Source organism: Macaca nemestrina, chromosome 16 (assembly GCF_043159975.1).
Source record: "Macaca nemestrina isolate mMacNem1 chromosome 16, mMacNem.hap1, whole genome shotgun sequence".
NCBI lineage: Eukaryota > Metazoa > Chordata > Mammalia > Primates > Cercopithecidae > Macaca > Macaca nemestrina.
The window spans coordinates 98,051,591-98,077,765 of NC_092140.1; the positions used below are offsets into that span (position 1 = coordinate 98,051,591).

A 26,175-nucleotide genomic window follows, 5' to 3' on the forward strand; every position below is an offset into this window, starting at 1 on the left:
ATAATTATGGCCCAGAAAATTAGGGTATGAAGATTTTTATTCTGTAGCTTAAATCCCTCAGGTTTCAGATTAAAAATCCATATAATTAAACATTATAATAAATCTTATTTCCTCAAAGATTTTTAAAAGTCTGTGAAGTTTTAGGGTAAAAATTAATATCTTATTAATAAAATAGTTATCTAAAAAGCATGTCAGCCATAAGCCAAAATATATTCACTAAACTAGTAAAATATTTAATATTCAAATTAACTTCCACAAATCTTAAAAATTCTAAGCCACAAATGCATACTACCTTTGCAAAGACTAAATAATCCAAGTGTCAAAAGGTTTACTTGAGAGAAATGTTTATAATCTCATATATAAAAAAAACAAAAACTTGGATTCATAAGCAGACTGCAAAGCTTCTATGCTGACCTCTCAGTACATACAATTTCTTGCTGGCAAAAAAAGCAGTAAAATTTCTCCACTTTAAAGAATTGTTCAACGAAGTTTGACAATAAAATGAAAACGAAGTCAGTAAGAATACTGATGTTAATTGCCAGAACTGATTCCTTCACAAACCCTGTTTTCACAACAGCAACCCCTTATGATTAGGGGAGTTAAAAGTTGCTGAACTCAACAATCCCTTCAGTTAAACAAACAGACCCCTCATAGAGCTGTCCAACGCTGCCCAAACTATCCATCCTTTAGTCGAATCAGTCAGTTTCATGAATTGTAGGATTTATCTTCAAGTCCAGTGCTGACTCAGAGGGTAGCTTGTTCCCTAGAGAAAACAACCAACAAAAATCAGAACAGCTACTGCTCATAAGCTCTTTCAACACCCAAGTAGAAAGGGCAAACTTGGGTTCAACTTCCTTTCAACTACAGAAGTAGCCAATGAACCGAAGGCATCTATATGTCACGGGCAGTTCTTGATTAAAGCTTTCACTCAGTTACAGTGAGACTGTCAAATAGCTAACAAAGTTTTCAGGAAAAGCTATAGCACAAACCATATGGCTTCTCACTGGGAAGAAATATGAAGGGAACATAAATGGAAAGTATTGCAAGGGCCAAAGCTATTTTTGTTTTGTTGTATTTTATCTTTGAAAAGGTGGTTACTTTCCTAGTGTGTGTGGGAGGATTGGGGGGGAATTAAAAGTCTCCACCCAGAAGCAGTTTGGATGTCTAGAGTAGCTTTGCTTAAGGGCATACATAATCAACTAGTGAAGTGTTACATAATTCCTTAAATTCAAGGTTCTGATTCACTTGTTAAATAAAATATTCTCAATCAAAAGATTAAAAAGAGGAACATGTTCTGTTTCAAGACCTGAAATAGTGACTTGCCTTCCTTATTATGTCTAAAACCAAAAAAAAATCAACATGCATAGCCTTTGAGCTTCAAGATATGCCTTAACAAAACAAGGGAACCTTCCCATTTTATGACTTAGTGGTTTTGTCTATAATAATACACTATTATGGAAAAAAAGGGGGAAAAATAAGAAAAGGAACTAAAGAGCTCAAGCTAATTTCAGAACACTGAAACATCATTCTTCCTTTTGTATGAATTAGATTGAAAGTTTTTGTTTGTTTACAAAATAAACTCATTACTCAAGCCTGCACCCAGACAGAATCATGATGGTGGCCAATACAACTTTTCATTAAAAAAAGTATCAATGCTATTAATCAAATGAAAATATATCCTAATCAAAATATATCTTTCTCATTTCCAAGTTTTAACATGAACAAATCTCTTTTTTTCTTTCTTTTTTTTGAGACGGAGTCTCACTCTGTCGCCCAGGCTGGAGTGCAGTGGCACGATCTCGGCTCACTGCAAGCTCCGCCTCCCGGGTTCACGCCATTCTCCTGGCTCAGCTTCCTGAGTAGCTGGACTACAGGCGCCCGCCACCAGGCCAGCTAACTTTTTGTATTTTTAGTAGAGATGGGGTTTCACCGTGTTAGCCAGGATGGTCTCCATCTCCTGACCTCATGATCCGCCAGTCTCGGCCTCCCAAAGTGCTGGGATTACAGGCATGAGCCACCATGCCCGGCCTAACATGAACAAATATTGATTCTCAGTCATAAACTCAGTACCTAAGAGCTCAGACTTGTGAATTACAATATAGTAGTAACCATGCATTGTCTTGAAAATTGTACTCATTTGAATATAGGCATCTGACATTTTGGTTAAGTGGTTTTTTTGTTTGGTTGCTTGGTTTTTAACGCCTTATTGATTCCTCACTTTCCCAACCTTTCTAAAGGGGTTCCGGGGGATTAAGCACCAATGAGCTAAACACCCATTGTATAATGCCACCTGATAGATATTACCCTTTGGAGAATGACAAAATAATTGCTTATATCACTTCTCTGTATTCTTTGGTTCAAATGAGGAATCTCAGCTAAGAAAAGCTGCAGCCTTCCCAGCCTCCTTAACCCATGTACTGGTAAATTCCCTCCTACTGAGAAACAGGCCACCTATGGCAGCGATTTTAAAACAGTATTAACTAAGCCTTAGGCTTCCAGCAATGCCTTGGGGTTTTGTAAATGCCTGATTTGAATTTCTTTTTATCCGCTTTTCCACTGTTTATTAAATAAATAAAAACACACAAATGCAGGTCCAAATTAATATGCATTCATGTTTTAACATACCAACACCAATCAATATACTTAATTTGTGTTGGGTTTCATGCAGACCTCAAGGTAAAGCCTCTCTCTTATCACCCTTGTTCATATACACAGATTTTTTTTTATCAGGAAGGTTGTGACTCTGCAATAACTTTATTTATAAATGCACATACACTCAGATAAACTTGAACACCTGAGTACACAACTTACCCATGGAATTCATGATTTTCATGTTACTATATGATTAAAAATATAAAAAAAGAAACTTGAGGAATACAAAGTTATTCTTCTTCACCCACTAATTTCAAGCTATTGCATTCAATAAAATACTACACAGCCTTGTTATTCTCACTGAATAACTTTTATGAGTTACTGTAATAAACCTGAACCTGTAAATTCCAGCTTTATCTGCTTTATGTAACTTTAGGGTTGGGAGTTTATACAAGACTTCACAAGAGTACTGCTGCTATTTTTAAAAAATGTATGAAAACTAATGTTCTAAGCTCTAATTAAGTTTTGGTGCTCCTGGTTCACAGGTTCTCTAGGGGCAGAAATGATAATTAAGTCTTAAGGTTTGGTTGCCTGCTCATTTCTGAGTTCCTGTGATACAGTTAGGTTCCAACCCATCTTTCCAGTCTTATTACCTGCTAGTCTCTTCTCCTCACATTCTGACAACCCTCAAGAAACAATGTGCCAGACTCTGCGAAGCCGGTGGCAAATAAAACTGTTCAAGATTTTAAAAGAAGAGCATCAGGTACTTAACATGTAAAAAAAAAAAAAACCTGTCTACCTCTAGGCCATTTTCCATTAATTTTTCCATGTTCCAGCCCACGTTTTCACTTGCCTAACAATTCTAATTTTAAAACAAAATTATATTCTTTGGATATAAATATTTGAAAAGATAAAACAAAAAGAAACTCCGCATACAAAGATTGAGCTCTGTAAAACAAAAGAATCCATATGATCTCAATATTCTAAATAGTCATGCAAAATCATCACTTTTTTAACCAATATGCACTGATACCAAGGTATTGTTTACTTTTAAGAAAAACAAACGAAACAAAATGCTTTGAGAAGCCAAGGCAGCAGGATTGCTTGAGTCCAGGAGTTCAAGAACAGGCTGGGCAATGAAGGGAGACCCCACCTCTACAAAAATAAAAAGAACCCTGCTCTAAGCCTATGGCTTGGTACCATGCCTAACTGAGATTTTCTTCACAGATGTTTAGTCTTTACCTAATTCAGACTGAATTAATTTTTAAACATTAACTGAGAACATTTGTCTTTATGCGAAACTGGTTAAAACAAATAGAAAAAACAACAAGCTTCACTGATTCTCAACCGCCTATTTTTAAAACAGATAAAAAAACTTATCCTTTCTTTAAAAACCATCTCAAATAGTTCCTCTTCCATGAAACTTTTTTCCTTTATACCCTCATTCAAATCAGATAAAATTTACCTTCCTTCAAATTTTCTGGCACTTTGAACACTTTTTACTCTAGATGTAAAGGGGTATATGTTAGAATCTCCTGTGTCGAGACCATCCTGGCTAACACAGTGAAACCCCGTCTCTACTAAAAAAATACAAAAAACTAGCCGGGCGAGGTGGCGGGCGCCTGTAGTCCCAGCTACTCCGGAGGCTGAGGCAGGAGAATGACGTAAACCCAGGAGGCGGAGCTTGCAGTGAGCTGAGATCTGGCCACTGTACTCCAGCCCGGGAGACAGAGTGAGACTCCGTCTCAAAAAAAAAAAAAAAAAAAAAAAAAAAGAATCTCCTGTGAATTTTTTTTAAATATAGATAAAGGCTGATGCTCCAAATCTGTGTTTCTGATTTAATAGGTCCTAGATGGGGACTAGAGAATTTACATTTTCAAAGCACTGTATGTGATTCTGATCTGTAACTATATATGAAAGCTCATTGGAACCAGCATGAGATCAAGCACTGAGCAAGATTCTAAAAATTGAAGATACCAACAAATAAAACCTAGGTCTAAACTCACAGTTAACATTCTACCATAAAGCTCATTAAAATGCTTAAAAATGTTCAATCTTAATACTTAACTGTAGCTCTCCATATGTGATCACAATAAAGGATAAAATATCCCAGGAGCATTTAACTTTAGTGGAGGAAATAAATACGTATAAAACTAACATGAAGGCCATGCACAGGGGTTCACGTATGTAATCCCAATACTTTGGGAGGCAGAAGCAGGAGGAACATTTGAGGCCAGGAGTTTGACCAGCCTGGAGCAACTTCTACCAGCCTGGAGCAACCACAACTCTATAAAAAAAAATTTTTTTTTTCATCAGCCGGGCATGGTGGTGAGTGCCTCTAGTCCTAGCTTCTCCAGAGGGTGAGGCAGGAGCCCAGGAGTTTGAGGGTGCAGTGGGCTATAATCGAGCCACTGCTCTCCAGCCTGGGCTACAGCCTATCTCTAAAATAAATATATATGTGTGTGTGTGTGTGTGTAAATATACATATATCAGAGAAAGACAAAAATATTTAAAAACTATGATACTCAACACACCATAAAAGCAAAGAAATGGGAGATACTATAATGACTACAGAAGTAGAAATGACTTCTAAGAAAAAGACATTTGACCTAATCAATAAATATGAGAGCCTTCCAGGCAGCAAAAGGCCCAAGCAAAGGCACAAAGATGGGGAAAAGGCTGACCATGTTCAAATACATATTCTTAGAGAACAGGAGATGTATTTCATAAAACAGTGAGGTCCTATATGAGGTAGAGTTAAAGGGACTAGGTCTATTTAATCAGAAAAGAAAGATGGCAGTATTTTAATAAAACCTTCGATTATTTTAAGGAAGTAAACAGGGGAAGAGGATGGAAAATAATGGTGGGAAACTTCCTTTACGTTGTTAGTCAAAGGACTTTTTTTATAAGTGACACTTTAGCAGGGACCTAAGAAGAAGAGAAGGAACCAGCCATGGGAGGAATGAGAGGAACGACACATGCAGAGAACATGAGTCAAAAGGAGCTTTACATTATTTGGGGAATGTCAGTAAAAGGCCAGAACGGAGCACCCAAGGGAAAGAATGACAGATGAGATTATAGGTATATAAAACAGATTATTCGGGCCATGGTAAGGGGCTTGGAAATTATTCTAATGACAATTTAGTCATGATTTGGTCTATATTTAAGATTACTTTTGTAATTGTACCAAAAAGGAAATGCAAGGGTAGACCAATTAGTCTGAATAGCACATGGAAGAGGCTCTGATGGCAAGAGTAAAAAAAGGAAAATAGAAGACAGTTCATAGATATAATATGAAAGCCAAGTAGATATGGAAAATGAAGGGCACAAAAATAAATCTTAGGTGTCCTGTTCAAGAATCTTCCTTAAAATGAAAGTTTTGCAATTAAAAACAGAAAGAAAAATAAAAAAGAAAGAAAAATAAATAATACTTAAGAGAAAGATGATCAGTTTACTCAACTTCATAAAAGCCTAGACAAGAAAAAGCCTCAACTCAGCAAACAGAATGTAGGATAAGAATTAATAAATTCTAAACTGAAGTATGAAGACAAGTTAGGACATATTCTCCTAAGGTAATTAAAAGATTTTCACATAGCTTAGGTAGCAAAAGAGAAAACTGAAGATGGGAAAATGAATTAATCAGTTTAAAATCTTTGTTACCTATAATTTTTATAGCACATAGAAATTATACATTCACATGCATACAGATAGTATCTTAATAATCATACCAAACTCCAAAACATGAAAAATTTTAAGACAATATGTTAATGTTTTCTTCTAATTATTAACATGTGGAAGCCAGTAATCTCAGAACTTTGGGGGGCCAAGGTGGGAGGACTGCCTGATCCCAGGAATTCAAGGCTGCAGTGAGTTATGATCACTTTACTGCACTCCAACCTGGAAAAGAGAGCAAGACCCTGCCTCCTAAAATAACAACAACAAAACCCATGTGGAACTGAAAGTATGAGGAAGGGTGAGCCTGTTCTCCCTCACTGTACCAGACCATACTAGTGCTTCTTAACTGCCTCAACTCTCTTAAGGCACTGGTTCTTAAACAGGATTGACATCACAACACCTTTAAAGGCTTTCCAAAAAAGACATTTATAGAACTGAAAGAAAAGAAAAATGGAGGATCTGGATGAGAAACTGAATTGGTAGGTTTAGGGGTCCTGGTCAACAACGCATATTTTAAAAGCACCTTGGGAAACGCTGATACACATCTTTGGTTAATTTTTAAAAGATTAACATGAAACCAATGTTAACGCAATAAAACAGAATTTCTGTTGAAACAAATGCAGCTATATTCTTTTTATAGAAATACAAAAGGAAAACATCAGGGAGATTAGATTTTACAAAGACTATAAACCTGATATTTGCCAGTGAAACTATAAAAGCCTATTTAACTTCTACACTGATTTGATGACATCCTGAGGTAGCTCTAAAGCTTCCTCAAGGAATAAACGTTCAAGCACAAAATTAATTTGCAACATAAAAAATGCACACAGCTACACAATATACTCTTCCTCCAAACAAAGTAAGTCACAATTCTAATAAGAATGTCATAATTTCCAGGCCGGTCGTTATGGCTCATGCCTGTAATCCCAACACTTTGGGAGGCCAAGGCAGGCAGATCACTTGAGGTCAGGAGTCTGAGACCAGCCTGGCCAACATGGTGAAACCCCTTCTCTACTAAAAATACAAACATTAGCCAGGCATAGTGGCACACACCTGTAATCCCAGCTACTCAGGAGGCTGAGGCAGGAGAATCACTTGAGCCCAGGAAGCCGAGGTTGCAGTGAGCTGAGATCGTGCCACTGCACTTCAGCCTGGGCAACAGAGTGAGACTCCACCTCAAAAAAAAAAAAAAAAAGTGCATAATTTCCAAAATATTAGGAAGAAATGCACTTGAGCAAATCACAAAAATCCCTTCTCCTCTATATGAGGTTTTTAACATAATTTTTTCCACTTTTAAAGAATTACTAAAAGCAACCATCCAAAGTTAATACCCATGAATTTCCTAACTACACCAATACATTTACCTTTGAGAATTACTGATTTAAATTTTTCTTTTTTTTTTTTTTTTTTGAGACGGAGTCTGGCTCTGTGGCCCGGGCTGGAGTGCAGTGGCCGGATCTCAGCTCACTGCAAGCTCCGCCTCCCGGGTTCCCGCCATTCTCCTGCCTCAGCCTCCCGAGTAGCTGGGACCACAGGCGCCCGCCACCTCGCCCGGCTAGTTTTTTTTGTATTTTTAGTAGAGACGGGGTTTCACCGTATTAGCCAGGATGGTCTCGATCTCCCGACCTCGTGATCCGCCCGTCTCGGCCTCCCAAAGTGCTGGGATTACAGGCTTGAGCCACCGCGCCCGGCCTGATTTAAATTTTTCATATTCTAGTTTAACAATATGCATGCTGGATATCTATTAAGCTACTCAAGAAAAAAAAGATAACAGTATTCTAATCTGTAAATTCAGATAAGTCTTACAGTGAATCTAACCTAAAAACCTGTTCTATAAAATTGATGAGGAATATGTACACTCACAAATCATTATTTTCATAGAGGCCAGATTTCCCCATAGATCATAGTTATGTTATTTTCTGTCAACAGGTTACAATGTTAGCCTAATAAGCCAGACGCGGTGGCTCATGCCTGTAATCCCAGCACTTTGGGAGGCAGAGGCGGGCGGATGCCGAGGTCAGGAGATCAAGACCACGGTGAAACACCGTCTCTACTAAAAATACAAAAAAATTAGCTGGGAGTAGTGGCAGGCGCCTATAGTCGCAGCTACTTGGGAGGCTGAGGAAGAAGAATGGCGTGAACCCGGGAGGCGGAGCTTTGCAGTGAGCTGAGATCACGCCACTGCACTCCAGCCTGGGCGACACAGCAAGACTCAGTCTCAAAAAAAAAAGAAAAAAAAAAAAAAAAGAAACACAATTTTAGCCTAACATAATAAAAAGGAGTCTTTAAAAAAATATGTTTTTGGATAAGGGTTGCTCATCCTCGAAACTAATTTTAGTATATGTGCTGCCAAAGTGAGCATACATTTATTTCATAGAATTTTTTTTATGTTGAAGCTATTAGAACTTCATCTTCTATATGCAAATATAATATATCCCACTTAAAGTGGGTCCAATCAATAGCTACCATTAAAACAACAGTTTTTTAAGATGTGACAGAAGAATTTCCTGAAGTATGCAACATCTAGATTCGTGGTAAACCGAACCTTGGATTCAAAGACTATGCTCTTTATAATACCTAATTCTACTCTTATTTTGCTATCTTTCAATGTCTATCTTAACAACAGTAACTTTCTGGAAATTTCTAACCCCTCATCCTCATTTTTACGGCCTCCAAAAGGTGGGGGTGGGGGGACTAGGAATTCTGTGAATGAGACTACAAATATATTACAAATAAAGTATTCTTTTTCATTTTTTTGAGAAGTAAACAAGAACTGGCTTTCACTTTTGGGTAAATATAAAGGAAAAGTGCAAAACGTTTATCTTATTACCGCATAACAGTGACATTTCAATTATAACACCATAAACTGATTAAAAGTACAAAATCTTCTCTTTATATTATGCAATAAAATGACAAATTTCAACGCGCTCTAAAAAGTTTTATTTATTTATTTATTTTCATTTTTAGAGACAGGGTCTCACTGTACTGCCCAGGCTGGAGATCAGTCATGTGATCATAGCTCATTCCAGCCTTGAACTCCTGAGCTCAAGCAATTCTCCTGCCTCAAGCTCCCAAGTAGCTGGGACTACAGGTGTGTGCCACCATACCTGCCTATGGTTGTTTTTTTGTTTTGTGTTTTTTTTTGTTTTTTGTTTTTTTTTTTGAGACGGAGTCTCGCTCTGTCACCCAGGCTGGAATGCAGTGGCACAATATCGGCTCTCTGCAAACGCCGCCTCCCAGGTTCACGGCATTCGCCTGGCTCAATTTTTTGTATTTTTTTAGTAGAGACGGGGTTTCACCATGTTAGCCAGGATGGTCTCGATTTCCTGACCTTGTGATCCGCCCACCTCGGCCTCCCAAAGTGCTGGGATTACAGGCATGAGCCACCGCGCCCAGCCTTGGTTGTTTTTTGTTTTGTTTATTTGTTTTGAAAGACCAAGTCATGCTGTGTTGCCTAGACTTATTTTTATATGTAAATCACCTTTAATAGAGGCCATGTGGACCTAGCCAAAATAATTGCAACTTAATTTCCATCTCTGATTTTCCCTTTAATAACTACAGAATTTCATCAACTAATTTATATAATCATACTTCATTTTGGCTAAATATCTATCTGTGATAGATACTTAGACTATCTGGTATTAGAAATACTGTAAACATTAATAAAATAATTAAGTACCCTAAAGCGTCCTCATAAAATCTATTTAATCTTATTGACCAAACTCAGGCACATGTCAATTTATATAATTCATATGATTAATTCAACCTGAGCTTTATCAAGCACACAGTCTTCAATTTTTGATGGAGATCACAGCCTGCACAATTACTCTGTTTTCCTTGTCTATGCATACTAATCTTCCCTTTGACGTAACTTCAGTGTTGCCTGTATCAGAGGTGTCATTTCTAGATGAACTCCCGTTAATTAATTCAACAAATATCATTAGAATATTGACCATGTAAAGTGCAGTGCCTAAATCCCAAAAACATTAATAATTAAACACATTTTTAAAAACTAGCATCAGGGTTTTAACTATATAGGAACTAGGAGGAACCTTACCCACTAGCCTATAAGAGTAGCTTAGTTACTTTGGTCTCTACAATGTTTGAAGAAACACAACAGTAACCTACCTGCTTGTCCCCAAACTGGCCAAATGATCTAAAATGATAGGATCTCCCTAGACTCTACAATGGTAGCAATATTTTAAATAATAACACTTATTTAAACGAAGCACCAAAACTGGGAAGAAAGGTGTTAGCTACTAAATATAACTTTTTTGGTTCAAAAGAACCATTTTTTCTTCTCGAGTGGTAGTGAATGTTTGAGTAAATGGTGCCCTTCATTCATAGTGATAAGTTGTATTGTTTTCTTTACAAACAAGAAACTTACTCTAAGACAAGAGTGTCTTACGAAAATTAATTACAAAATTTCACACAAAAAAAGTAAGATTTAGTTAACAATGTAATTTTAATTTTGGATTTCTTTCCAATGAAAAAAGTTATTACCAAAGCACAAACAAAAATTAAAGTTGATCTCAAGAAAACTGTGGTTGAATCAATAAGTGCCTCTTATTTATCTAACATGAACAACAATGTAGTTGTTTTCTCTTATTTTCTCTTTCTTTTGTTGCCAGGACATGTTCTCATGTGAACAATTTAGTTGATTTTTTGTAACAATTTTAAAACATACATATTAAAGTGTAACATGTAAATAAAAGATATCTGATTACTAGTTCCAGAACCATAGGGTTGTTCCTCTCCCCACCCCATCCACGGGACTCTGCTTGAAGGTTTTAAATTTTAAACAGCCACGGTACTTATGCTACTCATTTTGTAAGTATCTTGAAAAACTAAAAGTTATAGTAACTAATTTATATTTTGTCTCACTAACATTACCAAGGTGGAAGGAATCCCTGTTTCCCAGATTTATTCATGACTAAGCATCAGCAACCCCTATATTCATGAATTCAGCGATAACCTTAGTTATTCAGAACACAGACATTAACCAGAAATGAAGTGATACTAGTCTCAGCCAAAAGATAATAAAAAGCTCATGTACCTTATTCACAGGTAACAATTCAAGTCTTTGACTCAAAGCCTTTTTCTCATTTAAAAAAAAAAAAAAAAAAAAAAGAGGTACTAGATGTATTTGTGTTCTTAGCTCTCAGCAGATTAGGAGGAAGAGGAGAAAGGGAGTTTAAGAGGAAAGAGGAGATAAGAATTATAAAAGTTCTAAATCAAGCAGTCATTCTCAAAATGAAGTCCCAGGACAAGTAGCAGCATCAGCAACACCTGGGAACACATAAGAAAAGCAAATCTTCCCTGGTTCACCCGGAGCTACTAAACCAGAAACTATGGGGATGGGACCATGCAAATACTGGGGTTAGCAAGCCTCTAGGTGATTCTGGTAAACCGAAATTTGAGAATCACTGTCATAAACAGCACAACAGAGTTACCAATAAAAAAGCCAATAAAAACAAAAAAATAAAGTAAGCTTGCCAGATTATGGCCATTCAAGGCACTACTTTCAGGCACTTTAAGAGATTCAGAAGCAAGAGAAAGACCTTACCTTCAAAAAGTTATAATCTATGGCCGGGCACGGTGGCTCAAGCCTGTAATCCCAGCACTTTGGGAGGCCGAGGCGGGCGGATCACAAGGTCAGGAGATCGAGACCACAGTGAAACCCCGTCTCTACTAAAAATACAAAAAATTAGCCGGGCGCGGTGGCGGGCGCCTGTAGTCCCAGCTACTCAGGAGGCTGAGGCAGGAGAATGGCGGGAACCCGGGAGGCGGAGCTTGCAGTGAGCCGAGATCGCGCCACTGCACTCCAGCCTGGGCAACAGCGTGAGACTCCGTCTCAAAAAAAAAAAAAAAAAAAAAAAAGTTATAATCTAATTCATTGGAGCAGAAGACCAGTGGCAAGAATAACAAATCTAAGTAATTACATAACTTGAAATAAACTGCTCTATAAACTTGGATATGTAAAGGGTATCAGTGTATTATGGTTCAATACAATCACTGAGGCACATATAGTTGAACAAGAGTCATCAAAAAATAAGATTATGTTTTAAGCCAGAGAGTACTATGGAAAAATTTGTGAAAATATAAAGTTCTAACAATTAAAACTGTAAGCTTCTGATATCCAAAAAAATTCAAGTATGCTGGAAAGATTCATTTTCCCTGACGCTAGATAAATCAGTTATTGCAGCTGCTTTGGTGATATTTTTAAAGTCATTACAAAAGACGCAAATGAGAAAATATCCCAAATGTATATTCATGAAATAACCAGGATCAACTGTTGAAACTTTTGCTTGTAAAGGAGGCTGGGAAATGTAGCCAAGCTGCTTAAAATAAAATTTAAGTCCAGATTTTAGTCAAAAGTCATCATAGGAAAAACTTTCAGGCTTGGGTCATCCCATCTTCCCATTCCTGCTCTTTCATGCTCTTCCCCCTTCCTTTCTAGCTCACTTGAGAGATGCTGAGAAGTTCCTGACCTGTGTCCCTTATAAGCTATGTGAAGAGCATCCTAGCCACTTGAACATCTGCCTTGGGAGTGTTACAAAAGCAAGAAACACATTTTTGTCATATTAAGCCATGTCATTACATTTTGGACCTACTTGTTTCGGCAGTTTAACTTACACCACCTCGCGCACAGTGAGCAGTAAGATTATAACCTATATTAACTATGGCTTAGAGAGCAGCTGGTGAATACTCTGATACCTTTCACATCAATATCAATTAACATCAATAGGATGTTAATATATTTAATCTTAATGTTAATTTATTGTTTACTGATGTTAATTTTACTGTTTTCTCAAAGGTACCCCCACCAAATGACTATTAGTTATTAGTTACTATGTACAGGAATACCACACTAAAATCTAGACAACCACATGTAAAATATATGAAAGTACTTATGAAATCGTAAGAAAACATCTTATTTCAGACATATCAATATGTAAGAGATTCGCGACTGAAAAATTTAGAACTAAACATTATTACCATAATAAATATGCAATCCGCAGGCATTTATGAGTAGGATTTACATGCCTATGTGCTTTGCGGACTTGAAAAAGGCCACATCTTGAGAAGCCTGAGAAGCTCTTGACCTGTGTCCCTTATAAGCTATGTGAAGAGCATCCTAGCCAACCTCTCCTTTTACTAAGACCCTACCTACATGCCCTACTCTAGAGTAACTACATCTGAAAGGCAGTTAAGAATAAGAAAAAGACGAATTTCACGGTCAAGCTGAGAAGAATCAAAGGATAATTTAAGAAACAGAAGGGGCTACAACCATCTGATTCATTCCTATAGAAGTAGAGGACCACTCCTAACTAGAAATGTAACACACAGAACAGTAAATTTATTCACACAAACACTGTCTTCTCCTCCGAATAGGCACATTGCTCTGAGTATCACTGAGCTAAAAGGTTAAAGAAAAAACGATCCCTGGTGCTCTCAACCTACTTGACTAAAGAAGGAGGTGGAAGGAAGGTGGACATCTAACTCTCCACATTCAGCTGTGAATCAGATCAGAAATATTCTTGGGCATTTATTTATACCTGTTCTTTCTGCTTCTCAGTTCATCCAGAACCAATACAACACTCTGATTCACCCCAGAATCTAATCTTATATTGCTGAACAACAAAACTCTCCTCATCTCCACCTATGAAACAAAGGGAGCCATGGGAAGATTTTCTACTTACACAGAATGTCAAGAAGTCCATATGCCTTCTAAAATCTTTCTTAAGTCTAGTACAAGTGTTATCCTTCCCTTTTTACTACTTCTCACCACTGTCTTCATTTCTGTCTCTGTTTACTGTCCTCTATGTTTCTACAGATTTCCACGTCTCGAAAAAACAGAATTTTATATCAGAAAGACTTAAAATCATCTATTACCTTCTTATAGAACTGAAGACTCTAAAACACAGAAACCAAGCGGTACGCTGAAAATCACATAGTTGCTTCAGTAGAACCGGTACCATGTTCTAAAGGCAATCGAGTCACAATACACTGAAAGCAGTCCAAGAGCAGCAAGAGACTTTGCTGCAGCTGTAGATCACTGGATCGGTAACTCATAGTTAAAGGGAATCCCTACCCACTCCCATCCAGCCCCTACCCCCTAATTATGGGACAGAACATCCAATTCAATGAGATTTAAACAGGAAGCTCACAGTAGGAACTCTTATACCTATCAGGACCCATTAACCAGGGATTCCACAACCAGTAGAATATTATCTACTGGTAGCTATTTAAGCCTTACCTGACAGGTCTCCAAGCCAGCTGCAGCAGCCACATCCCTCTCTGCGCCATAAACGTCTCGCCTCAGTTTCCTGAAATTCCCAACTGAGAAGGGAATATAGCCAGCAGGCACTCCCAACCCTGTTATGATTCTACAGTTCTACTGTTAGTAACTTTCCCAGGGGCATCACAATCTGTGTCCTTACACATGCATACACAGAGGAGCTTCCTTCTAGGATGAGCTCCTCATTACAGGGCAATTAAAAAGGTCCACTTCACAAAAACCTTGAGATCCCTGATCTTAATCATAAAATAGTTACTTTACTTGTTTTTTTAATGTAGAAAGTAATCTCCAAACTAAAGAACTTGGAAAGATTTGAATGAATCTGCTGAATATACCTGAAAAACAAAGTAGTTACAAAGAGTGGAAACATGCAATGTAAAAATACAAATACTTTAACTGGTTATAAGAATGCTTCAGCATCTCAAAACACACAGTGACTCTAGCTTTGATGCTGTTAAACTTTGTCAACAGGCACATTTCTGTTCCTCATTTGACTATTCACCTGCATATTCTTGAATATTTGCAGTTTTTAGAAGTTCTTCAAAGATGTTTATTAATTAAAATTCACTGTACTTAAGAGATACCTAACAATTACGAAAGTATTTTCCAAGACAAAAATGAAGCCTTCTCTATTAAGCATTTATTAAGCACCATTTATACCTAAATTTGTACTAGATGAGAAATGGCATGGTCCCTTCTTCTTAAGCAATTTGTGAGATGTTTAGGAAATCTAATTAATATTTAAAACAATTAGAAGGATACTTTAATGCCAAACTACCATTATTGATATTAAGTACAAAACTAATTTAAAGAATTCAATTTAGACAGAAACATCAAATTAATTTGAGCTACAATTATTTGACTATCCCACAGAATCCATTTAACAGTAGACTTCTGAGAAACAATTACAAGGAAAATCTGTTATGTTATGTTGTTATGTTAATTAAAACTGATATTTAAGAACTAAATATGGTTATAATTTTATTTTTAATAATTATTATCACTTAAACACAAAGTAATCTAAAGCGATAGCTTGTAGAGTGGTTTTTTTTTTGTTTTTTTTGTTTTTTTTTTTGAGACGGAGTCTCGCTCTGTCGCCCAGGCTGGAGTGCAGTGGCCGGATCTCAGCTCACTGCAAGCTCTGCCTCCCGGGTTTTTACGCCATTCTCCTGCCTCAGCCTCCCGAGTAGCCGGGACTACAGGCGCCCGCCACCTCGCCCGGCTAGTTTTTTGTATTTTTTAGTAGAGACGGGGTTTCACCGTGTTAGCCAGGATGGTCTCGAACTCCTGACCTCGTGATCCGCCCGTCTCGGCCTCCCTAAGTGCTGGGATTACAGGCTTGAGCCACCGCGCCCGGCCGCTTATAGAGTTTTTGTGCCTTGAAACACTTAATGTAGAGCCCTAAAACACATAATGAAATTTAAAATCTGAGCTTAGATATTCACCATCTTCAAGACCATAGATTCATCATGTTTTCCCAAAAAAAGAACAGTTTCCAAAGAGTTTCCTATTTTTCCAATGGTACACTCCTTAGCTGGATATCAAAGTAGTAATATAGCTAGGTAGACATATCTGTGGATTTTATTTTACCCACACTAGTGTTCCATTCCTTATGACTTACAAGAGTTCACAATTTTGGACCTATACAATTCGCTGAATTGAGTAACACTTCTCCCCAGTGCCTGATGCCATCTTGTCTCTTACAAATAAATCAGTTATATGGACACACACAGAACCAGTCTGAAAAATAAAATAACTAAAAGCACTATCATATAGGAAAAATTTGTTTTCCCATTCAACAAAAAAGGAGAGGACTAGGACAAGTGGCTGGAAGACAGACAAGACAGACTTTGGTTTAGCAGAAGACTGAGTTTGATATTCAAATTGTTAAAATGTATACTGGTTGGCTGCCTTGGTTAATGAATTCCTTATATTACTGTTAAGTGGCTAAGCAGAGACTAGATGACAATCTGTCAGAAATGCCACCTCTAGACTGGCACAAGGCTGGACTATGTAAATCCCAAAGGTTTCCACTTAGATTGATAACCAATATCATATTATTGCCTAATCCAACTACTATGTAATTTAAATATATAAAACCTCCATTTCCTCATCTATGATATGAAATGCCATAGAGCTAATCAATCACGGAATTTTATTTTTTAGCACAGAACTTTAAAACTGAAAATGATCTGCTTATCCCAACCCTTCAACATTATAAGCAAATAACTACTTTTAGTCTACAACATTCATAAGTTTTGGTATTTCTGAACAAGAATGACAAACATTAATTTCCCCTTTTTCTTTCCCTTCCCTTTCTCCCTCACATATTTCTCAAGCTAAAAATGTTTTTTTTAAAAAAGGGTATTAGCCAATTTTACCCACCAATTTGGCACCATAACCTCAGGAATATGTAAGAAATGACTGTTCAGTATTTTTTAAAAACTGGATCTAAGAACATAATTTTCTTCGGATTTATTTTCCCAAAAACATACAATAAACTTGGTAATAAATGAATACAATTATTTAATAATGCTAATTTTGGTATAATAATTAAATGATTCTCCCCATATCAATTATATGAGTTTGCCTTAATAATATGCAAAAAAGGCTGAGTGGGGTGGCTCACCCCTATAATTCTAGCACTTTGAAAGGTTGAAGAGAAAGGATCACTTGAGGTTAGTTTGAGACCAGCCTGGAAAACAAAGTGAGAACTCGTCTCTACAAAAAAATTTTAAAAAGAGTATTTTTAATTGGCATGTGTCTGTAGTCCCAGCTACTCAGGAATTTGAGGTGGGAGAATTGCTTGAGCTGGAGCTGGAGGCTGCAGTGAGCTAAGGCCATGCCACTGCATTCCAGGATGGACGACAGAGTGAGACCCTCTCTCTAAAGTAATAATAATTTACAATAAAACGTATCTAATGATTAAAAAATAAACCTGCACTATTTTCATCTTGAAGGAATGAATATTGAAAAATGCTGAAAGTCACCGTGACTCGTTTTCTCATTTATAAATCAGTGATGACATGTGCAAATACAAGAACTCACCTCTGCCCCTCCCAAGGGCCCACACATAATAATTAAGCAGAAGGAGAGATGCTCAATTTCTGAGACACAACTGTGCACTAAACCACCAAATGATACACAAGAACACTACCCAGAAATGTGTGCTGTTCCCACTGCACTTAAGTCACTTTCAAACACACTGTGGCACTGCAAATTTGTTAACACTGAGGTAATTAAATCTAAAGTACACGAAGACTTAGTTAACTATGTCTACTATTAAATATACTTGGGAAAAAAATTCTGATGAAAAAGGACATTCAGCAATTAGTTCTCATGATAAAATTACTTTTCAGCCGGGCGCGGTGGTTCACGCTTGTAACCCCAGCACTTTGGGAGGCCGAGGCGGGTGGATCACGAGGTCGGGAGATTGAGATCATCCTGGCTAACACGGTGAAACCCCACCTCTACTAAAAATACAAAAAATTAGCCGGGCGAGGTGGCGGCGCCTGTAGTCCCAGCTACTCGGGAGGCTGAGGCAGGAGAATGGCATGAACCCGGGAGGCGGAGCTTGCAGTGAGCTGAGATGGCGCCACTGGACTCCAGCCTGGGGACAGAGCGAGACTCCGTCTCAAAAAAAAAAAAGGCTTTTCATGACACAAAAATTAAAGTAAAAACTATTATTTCATATACTAAGCACATTCATAATTTGGTTTCCAGAGATCTAGTCAAAAAAACCCTCTGCCTAAGCAAAAGCTAGTAGAAAAATGTATCTTTAGGCTATGTGTTACTTGAAAGTACTCTTACTATATAACACTCTGGAAATTAGTCTTGTTTAAGTTGTGTTAAATCAGTGGTTCTGTGGGAGGTGGAGGTTGCAACGAGCAGAGAGAGCGCCACTGCACTCCAGCCTGGGCAACAAGAGCAAAACTCCGTCTCAAAAACAAAAAACAAAACAAAAAAAACAGTGGTTCTTAACTTTTGGAAGGCTGTGAACCTGAGAGAAGATAATAAAAGCTGTTGCCAGAGAAAAATGCATATTTTAAAATAAAAATACGCATAATTGTAGGGATTCTCAAAGACAAGCCCAAGTGCCATAACTTTAGTATCATTAAAACAACTACCTTCACAAAAAGACACTTAGAAATGCAGCTACTGTTCTAGGTTCAATGTGCCTAACAAAACTGTATCTCTAAATCCTTGATTCCTTAAATTAAAAAAGAATAAAATGGGTGTGTATGCAATTTTATAGAAATAGATGCCACATATTTTAATGTCTTTTAAACCTAATCAGCTGTGATTAAATTCAAATATTTGTATAAAGTTTTGTTTCTTACACTGAGACATACACAAAAATATGATTTATTTTTTCTTAAGTGATCAAAACAAATTTTAAAAAAGCAATGTGATTCACTCAGGGTCTCCTTTGTGCCAGGCATTATGCCTTTGTTCCTCATAATTTGAAGAAACGCACTCTTAATATCCACTCAACTTTGCTCAAATATTAGGCCAAAATAAATTGGCCTAAAAATTTTGACAAATATATTTGGTCAAAAATAAATTTAGAGACGTACTTTCCCATACATAATGAAATGACGTTACCCTAGTTTACATAAGTGTCAAAGTATTTAAGGTTTCATATTTTATAGTAATTTGATACTTTCAAGGGCAATAGTTTTGGGGATAGAAATTTTAAAAGAAAATTAAAAACTTGTAACTGAAATTAATGAGTTACACCTACAATAGCAAGCATTAAAAATAAACTAAATCACCACTAACGTAGGTAAATAAACTCTGTATTTATTCTATAACCTTACAATGTAAATGTCAAGAACCCTTCCTTAAACAAAATAACATTTGTAGGTAAGAAATGATGGAAGACACTGAGAGTACAACGGTTTTTCCGAAAGGCAGACTCAAAGTTTTTTTCTTTGCTCATCTCCAGAGTGTTAAGCCAATAACCAAACAGAAAAAATAATTAATGCAAAATCATTCATCATTGTTAAAAAAATTTTAACTGACTTGTCATGTGAATGAAGAGCACTTTTAAAATAATAGTTACTAGAATTCAAGAATACATGTCATGTGATATAATGACCTATTTCCAACGGTTCCAGGGAGTGATTCCTTGCATCGTTAAGAGGAGCTAGAATAACCATTTAATGCTAGGACTATGTAGAAGAATAGTTTTTCAGCTAATTTAACTTTTAAATTAATTAATTTCACCCTAAGTTTCAACTGGGAGGTCCAAATGGGACCAATGAATATACCTACCTCCAAATAAGCTGATACCTATACCATAAGCATTAATGGATTTTTTTAAACTGAGTGTTTTTAAATTTAAAATTCCCTTTAATATTTTTAACTCCTCCAATTGAAAAGGCTAATTTTTTTCTGAATGGCATGCCTAAATTAGTCTCATGAAATAAGTTAACAAAATGTTTATTTCTGATACGAAGAAGGAAGCATTGTTAGACCAAAATAAATTGGCATGTAATTACGAAGGCCAAAGTTTTCTGATTGCTATATGGATCCCATTATTGCGGGTGCTTTGGAAAGAGACATGTAAAGTTGAATTACAACACTGCTCAGAAGTCTAGACAATGCCTGTCTAAGAAATTTTAAAATGTGTAGCTCACTTGTAGATTATGCTCATGTAAACAATGCAAACACACCTCAATGAAAGAAAAATCATAGTAGTACATTACTTACAAAAAAATGTTTAGGCTACCAGAGATAATTCAATTCTGACACTGCTTTCTAGGGAAGAAAGGAAAATGCTTACAAATTTAACTGAACCTGAAAAAAAATCAAAGTAGAAGAAAAGGTAAGGGAACAAGTCGGGGGAGAGGAGTGGAAGGGAGGAGGGTAGTAAGACAGAAAGAATGGTGGGGAAATGTGCTGACAAAATCCTTAGCAACACAAGGTTATTAAGCTCTGAGTACACTGATACTTTAATGCTAAAACAGATGCTCTACTCCCCTTTATCTTTATCTTCTCCCATTTTTCGTCCCAAAGAGGTCCTTGAATTAGATATATCAGTATTTAAATCAAAGATTTACTTGCTAATTGGATTAAGCCCTGGAGGCAGTACCAGTTCCCAGCTGATCTAGATACATCCTTTGGCTTTTAGTGGGTATATATATTTCATTTTGTTTCTGTTTTTTTTTTTATGTCCAAGACCAAGTGCTGATTTTCCTGTATAGGTTCTAGAGGCATAATTTGTGTGTGCAACTCAAACATTTGACAAACATAAGATACCAATCTGCTCAGGACTTACTATTAATTAAATATGATTGTGCATATCACCTTGCTTTCCAAATCAAGGTATACAGCAGTGGGGATAAGTGATGTTAATTTTAAAAATTTAAATATTTTTATATTAAAATAAACATTATGGAGTAATAGATGCAAAAATCTGCATGAATTCGTAAGATAAAAACGAAGACTGCAAAGAATCATAGATTTCTCAAAGGGTCGCACTGAACTAGGCCTTCAGGAACTCTGGAGTACAAGCACATTTGCTCAGATTCTTCTGTCATTACTGGTGCACTTGGCAGAAGATGACTAAAAAAAAGTGTTTTCTCTACTGCAATGATCCCTTATGTAATATATTTTTTTCCTACTACTGTTTATAATACTTTACCCAATTTAAAATTACTACTATAGCATTTATAATCAAACATCTGAAAGGGAATACCATCTAAAGATGTAGAATGATATAAATTATTTTTTAGAGAGTTAATACAAAAGGCATACGTAGATACAAAAGGCATATGTAGATCTGAGGCATATGTACATAAATATTCCCATTATTTCTGATGCCTTTATAAGTTTTAGTGAAACAGCACAAAGTTTTAAAAATAGAGAAATACAAAAAGATAGATTTTTTCCCTAAATAACCATTTTCCCCTTTAAATTTTTTTGTGAGTTTTACATATAAAAATTCTTATATGTAATTTCATTCATATTTAAATTTTGCTTTAAAATTCTCAACTACACATTTGGCCTATGGTGCCAAAAACTAGAACATAAAGCTCATAATTTGTTCAAGTGTGAATCATTCAAGTATACAATTTCAGTTCTGATAGTAAATGGTGCTTACAGATTTGGTATCTGGAACTCACTGGAAATAGTTACTCAACTTACCTGGTGCTAATCCAGCAGTAGCAGGGCTTCCCATGGATGGGTGAGAGAAAACTTGAGAGAAGGCAGACATATTTGACTGGGACACGTTACTCAGCCTGGAGGTTGATCCTCCTTTAGGAATAAACTCGCTTGCAGTAGGATTTGGTGTCTATTTAAAAATCAAATATAGTAAGTTAACACACTTTAAGCCAAAAAAAAGACATTGAATCTACTAGGCATATTCCACAGTGCTTTATTTACTAAGTAAAATATATTCTTGAAAGGATTAACAAGTGTTTTAGGTTCCGTATTTTGGTAGGTCATAATTAAATTTCTTAAAGGAAATTTGATCATCAAACTTGAAGATTTTAATCATTTCATTTGCAGAATTTTAACCTCAGTAATGTGTAAAATTTGTCTTCATTATCAAGCATGCATCATTACCAAACTACTATGTTTTAGAGAACCGGGAGGTTGAGATTACCTCAAAACTGAGCGACAAGTTTCGAGTTTAGTATCTTTAAACCACTTCTACCAAGATAAAGGTCAAAACTGTTTTCTTCCAATATTAATCACTTTCTTTTTTGTAGTTACTTCAAACATTTCCCTAATAATATGGTATCATGTATTTAAGTAACAAAGTAAAGGTTAGAAAAACATTTAAAAACAAGGCAAATATGGGACGAATCAAGATATAAGAAAAACTAAAGTGATCCTAATGCCCATACAGTACCATGTGTGACTTGTTACACTGAAAAATATTTGGCTATGAGATTACGTGGAAAACATCTTTTTCACAGTGGTACTATGCTACAACTCTTTATATATTCAAGTGGCATGGTATTTTTAGCTTTAAGAAATACTAGAACATATGAGACTATACGTAAGAGTCATAAAAAGTCTACATATTGTCCACATTAAATTTCCACAGGAGGCAGAAATAATAGCTTCCCCATTTAATATGAATGAGTTAAGAGTTCAAAATGCTGCCAAGTTAGAGTTCAAAATACTAGATCTGGAAGGTAACAAGTCACCAGGCTAACCCAAATGTAAACTCCAAAACGAGTATTATCAGCTATGTGCCAGCTAAAGTTAAATAAAAGGTGATAAAATATAGAACAAATGCTAAATCTGGGCTTAATTAAAATATACTAGAACTACAGAATCAATCTTTTACTGCCACATTTAAGGCACGAATTTCTGAAAAAGTAAAATCAGGCCTGAGGCTATATTTTCCAAAGGGGAAAAAATCCTCTTTTGTGACTTAAATGTATTTTTTAAAAATTTCCAATTGTAACATTCCCCAAAATAGTGGTATGTTCTCTAAACGGATGGCCAATTCCTTGATTTCTGGAGGAGAAAACAAGCCACTGCATTTTACTAATGTAGTACCTTCCTAGTTATAAGGGAACAAATGGCTACCAACAGAATGAAAAGTATGACAGGGCCAGCATGTCCCAGTTAAACCTAAGTCTTAGAAGTTGAGGGTCAAGATAAAAGCCATTGATATCGTAATAAAAGAGGCCAAAGTGGCTAGAGACATGGACTTCGGGATTACGTAGGATTACTAGGAGACACCAAAATTACATAAGGAAAATAATACACAATATGAATATTTTTAGAATGTTCCTGAGAAGCAGGTATTACCCAGTTTCTATTTCACATATAACCTATAATTACAGTAAATAACAGACCGATTTTAAAAATGAGTTTCTCTAACCTTATTATTTTGAAAGCCTATTTTTATTATTTTTGAGACCCTGTAAAGGGGAAAAAGGAGGGGGAGGTCCATCCTACCTTTCATAAATTACAAAGCACCTCCAAATATGTATGAGTGGAAGTTATTAAAATTAACCTATCTATTAAGATTTACACACAGAACTGTAACTTCTACAGATTCAATAACCATGGATGCCGAAATCTACCCAACAATGAATTTGAATTAAGAACTGAAAAGGATGACCTAAAACCCTACTTGTTTCTTGATTTAGTATTCCTTGATTTGGTGGTTTGAGAGTTTGTTTTGTTCAACTGTGAGCACTTGAGATTAAAGATAAAATAATTTAAATGGCAGAAAAATAATTATGTAAGATTCAGGTACAACGGCACACACAAAAAATCTTTGATAATATAAATTAACTGTAGCCAGATCAGAGAATGATCGGATACATTTAAAGTACAAATCAGAAATTAAGACCTTACCTAGAATACTTTTTCATGATAAAAATCTTTAAAATAAGATGCAACAATAAAGATACATTCTTAAAACTTCTTTAATATTACTGGTTTAAAATATAAATCTTTTTTTAAAACTATAAAATCTATTAAAAATAGCATAGGTATATATTTTTAACATGTTAAGAATAATTTTTTGAAAGATAAGGCTAAACAGGTAACTAAAACAAGTATCACATTAAAATGAAATACCTGTTCAAAAAAGAGACTATTTTTTTCAGGTTTAGGAGGCAAAGGTTTTATCTAGGATTAGAAGACATAAGGACTTGAGTTATATAAATTATTTGACTAACTTCAACAACAATAAGGAGTTTGGCATAAATAAGAAAAATAGAAATAAAAACATTAAAGTTTTACTATCCCTGCCCTATGTTTGAATAATCCTTTCCTAAAGACATAGATATAATATTAAATTTTTGGTTTCTGTAAATATACAGATATGCAGTTATTTATATTCATAATTAAAACCCTAATTTACATTTATACTTTAAATAGTTCTAAGTGGACATTTTAAAAAATTAATGTTCATTCAATAGTCTTAGATTCTCATACACTCAAATTTACCCCACAATTTTCTTTTCTTTTTTTTTTTTTTTTGACATGGAGTCTCACTCTGTCGCCAGGCTGGAGTGCAGTGGCACAATCTTGGCTCACTGCAACCTCCACCTCCCAGGTTCAAGTGATTCTCCTGCCTCAGTCACCCTAGTAGCTGGGATTACAGGTGTGCGTCACCAAGCCTGGCTAATTTTTGTATTTTTGGTAGAGGCGGTGTTTCATCATGTTGGCCAAGCTGGTCTCAAACTCCTGGCCCCAAGTGATCTGCCCACCTCAGCCTCCCAAAGTGCTGAGATTACAGGCGTAAGCCACTGTGCCCGGCCTGCCCCCCAGTTTTCATGTCAAAAACAACCAAGTGCTTCTCATATAGGGAGTTCTCCAAAATGACATCATCCCCCAACTTTCGAAAATGATCCCTACCGCTACCATCTAGATCCACATATAATTAATCAAGAATCCTGACCGTTAACTTAAATGTTATTGTAATTATTTTTTTTTTTGAGACAGAGTTTTACTCTGTCACCCAGGCTGGAGTGTAGTGGCATGATCTCGGCTCACTGCAACTTCTGCCCCCCAGGTTCAAGCGATTCTCCTGCCTCGGCCTCCAGAGTAGCTGGGATTACAGGCGCCCACCACAGCGCCGGGCTAATTTTTGTGTTTTTAGTGGAGACGGGGCTTCACCATGTTGGCTGGGCTGGTCTCGAACTCCTGGGCTCAAGAGATCCACCCACCTCGGCCTCCCAAAGTGCTAGGATTACAGGCGTGAGCCACCACACCTGGCCTAAACTTTTTCTTTTTTTAAATTAGATGGAAAGACAAGAAGTTTCTGTTGAATAATAACAGAACATAAGATATGTAACATTTGGCCGGGCGCGGTGGCTCAAGCCTGTAATCCCAGCACTTTGGGAGGCCGAGACGGGCGGATCACGAGGTCAGGAGATCGAGACCATCCTGGCTAACACGGTGAAACCCCGTCTCTACTAAAAAATACAAAAAACTAGCCGGGCGAGGTGGCGGGCGCCTGTAGTCCCAGCTACTCGGGAGGCTGAGGCAGGAGAATGGCGTAAACCCGGGAGGCGGAGCTTGCAGTGAGCCGAGATCGCGCCACTGCACTCCAGCCTGGGTGACAGAGCCAGACTCCGTCTCAAAAAAAAAAAAAAAAAAAAAAAGAAAAAAGATATGTAACATTACATTGCATATATGGCTCAAAAAGGCCTATAAGAAAAAAATAGTTGTCATACAATGATGGGATGAATAACTCAGAAACTACTAATATTCCTGAATACTGGTCAGGGTTATTTTAATCACATAGCAAACTCATAAAACCATTGGACAGCTCCTTAAAGAGCTCAGCTTGCTTTACCTGTCTTAAAGGCTTTGTAAATTGGTATCAGTAATCTTTCTATCCTCTGAATGAAAACCTAACCTGGTGACTTTTTCTTTTATTTAAGATATGATTGACATGTAATACGCTGTACATACTTAAAACTTTGGCAACTCCTGACACAGGTATACAACCTTGAAACCATTACCCAAATCAATATAATGACTATATACATCATACTAAAGTCCGCACAGGCCTCTTCTAAACCCCTCCCTCCTTTCCACCCCTCTCTGCTCTCTGTTCCCAAGTCTCCAGGAAACCACTGATGAGCTTTCTGTCACTATGAATTAGTCTGCATTTA

The 26,175-nt window shown here is 36.5% G+C and overlaps 1 protein-coding gene across 3 annotated transcripts in view; it reads right to left on the bottom strand.

Annotated features, from left to right (window-relative positions):
* Positions 1-26,175, bottom strand: part of LOC105490196 (poly(A) specific ribonuclease subunit PAN3) — a 161,074-nt gene that overhangs the window by 55,997 nt on the left and 78,902 nt on the right. For all 3 annotated transcript variants that reach the window (XM_011755596.3, XM_011755598.3, XM_011755597.3), the window contains one exon: positions 21,722-21,869. In XM_011755596.3, the coding sequence (XP_011753898.1) occupies positions 21,722-21,869 (148 nt within the window). The remainder of the gene's footprint in view (positions 1-21,721; positions 21,870-26,175) is intronic.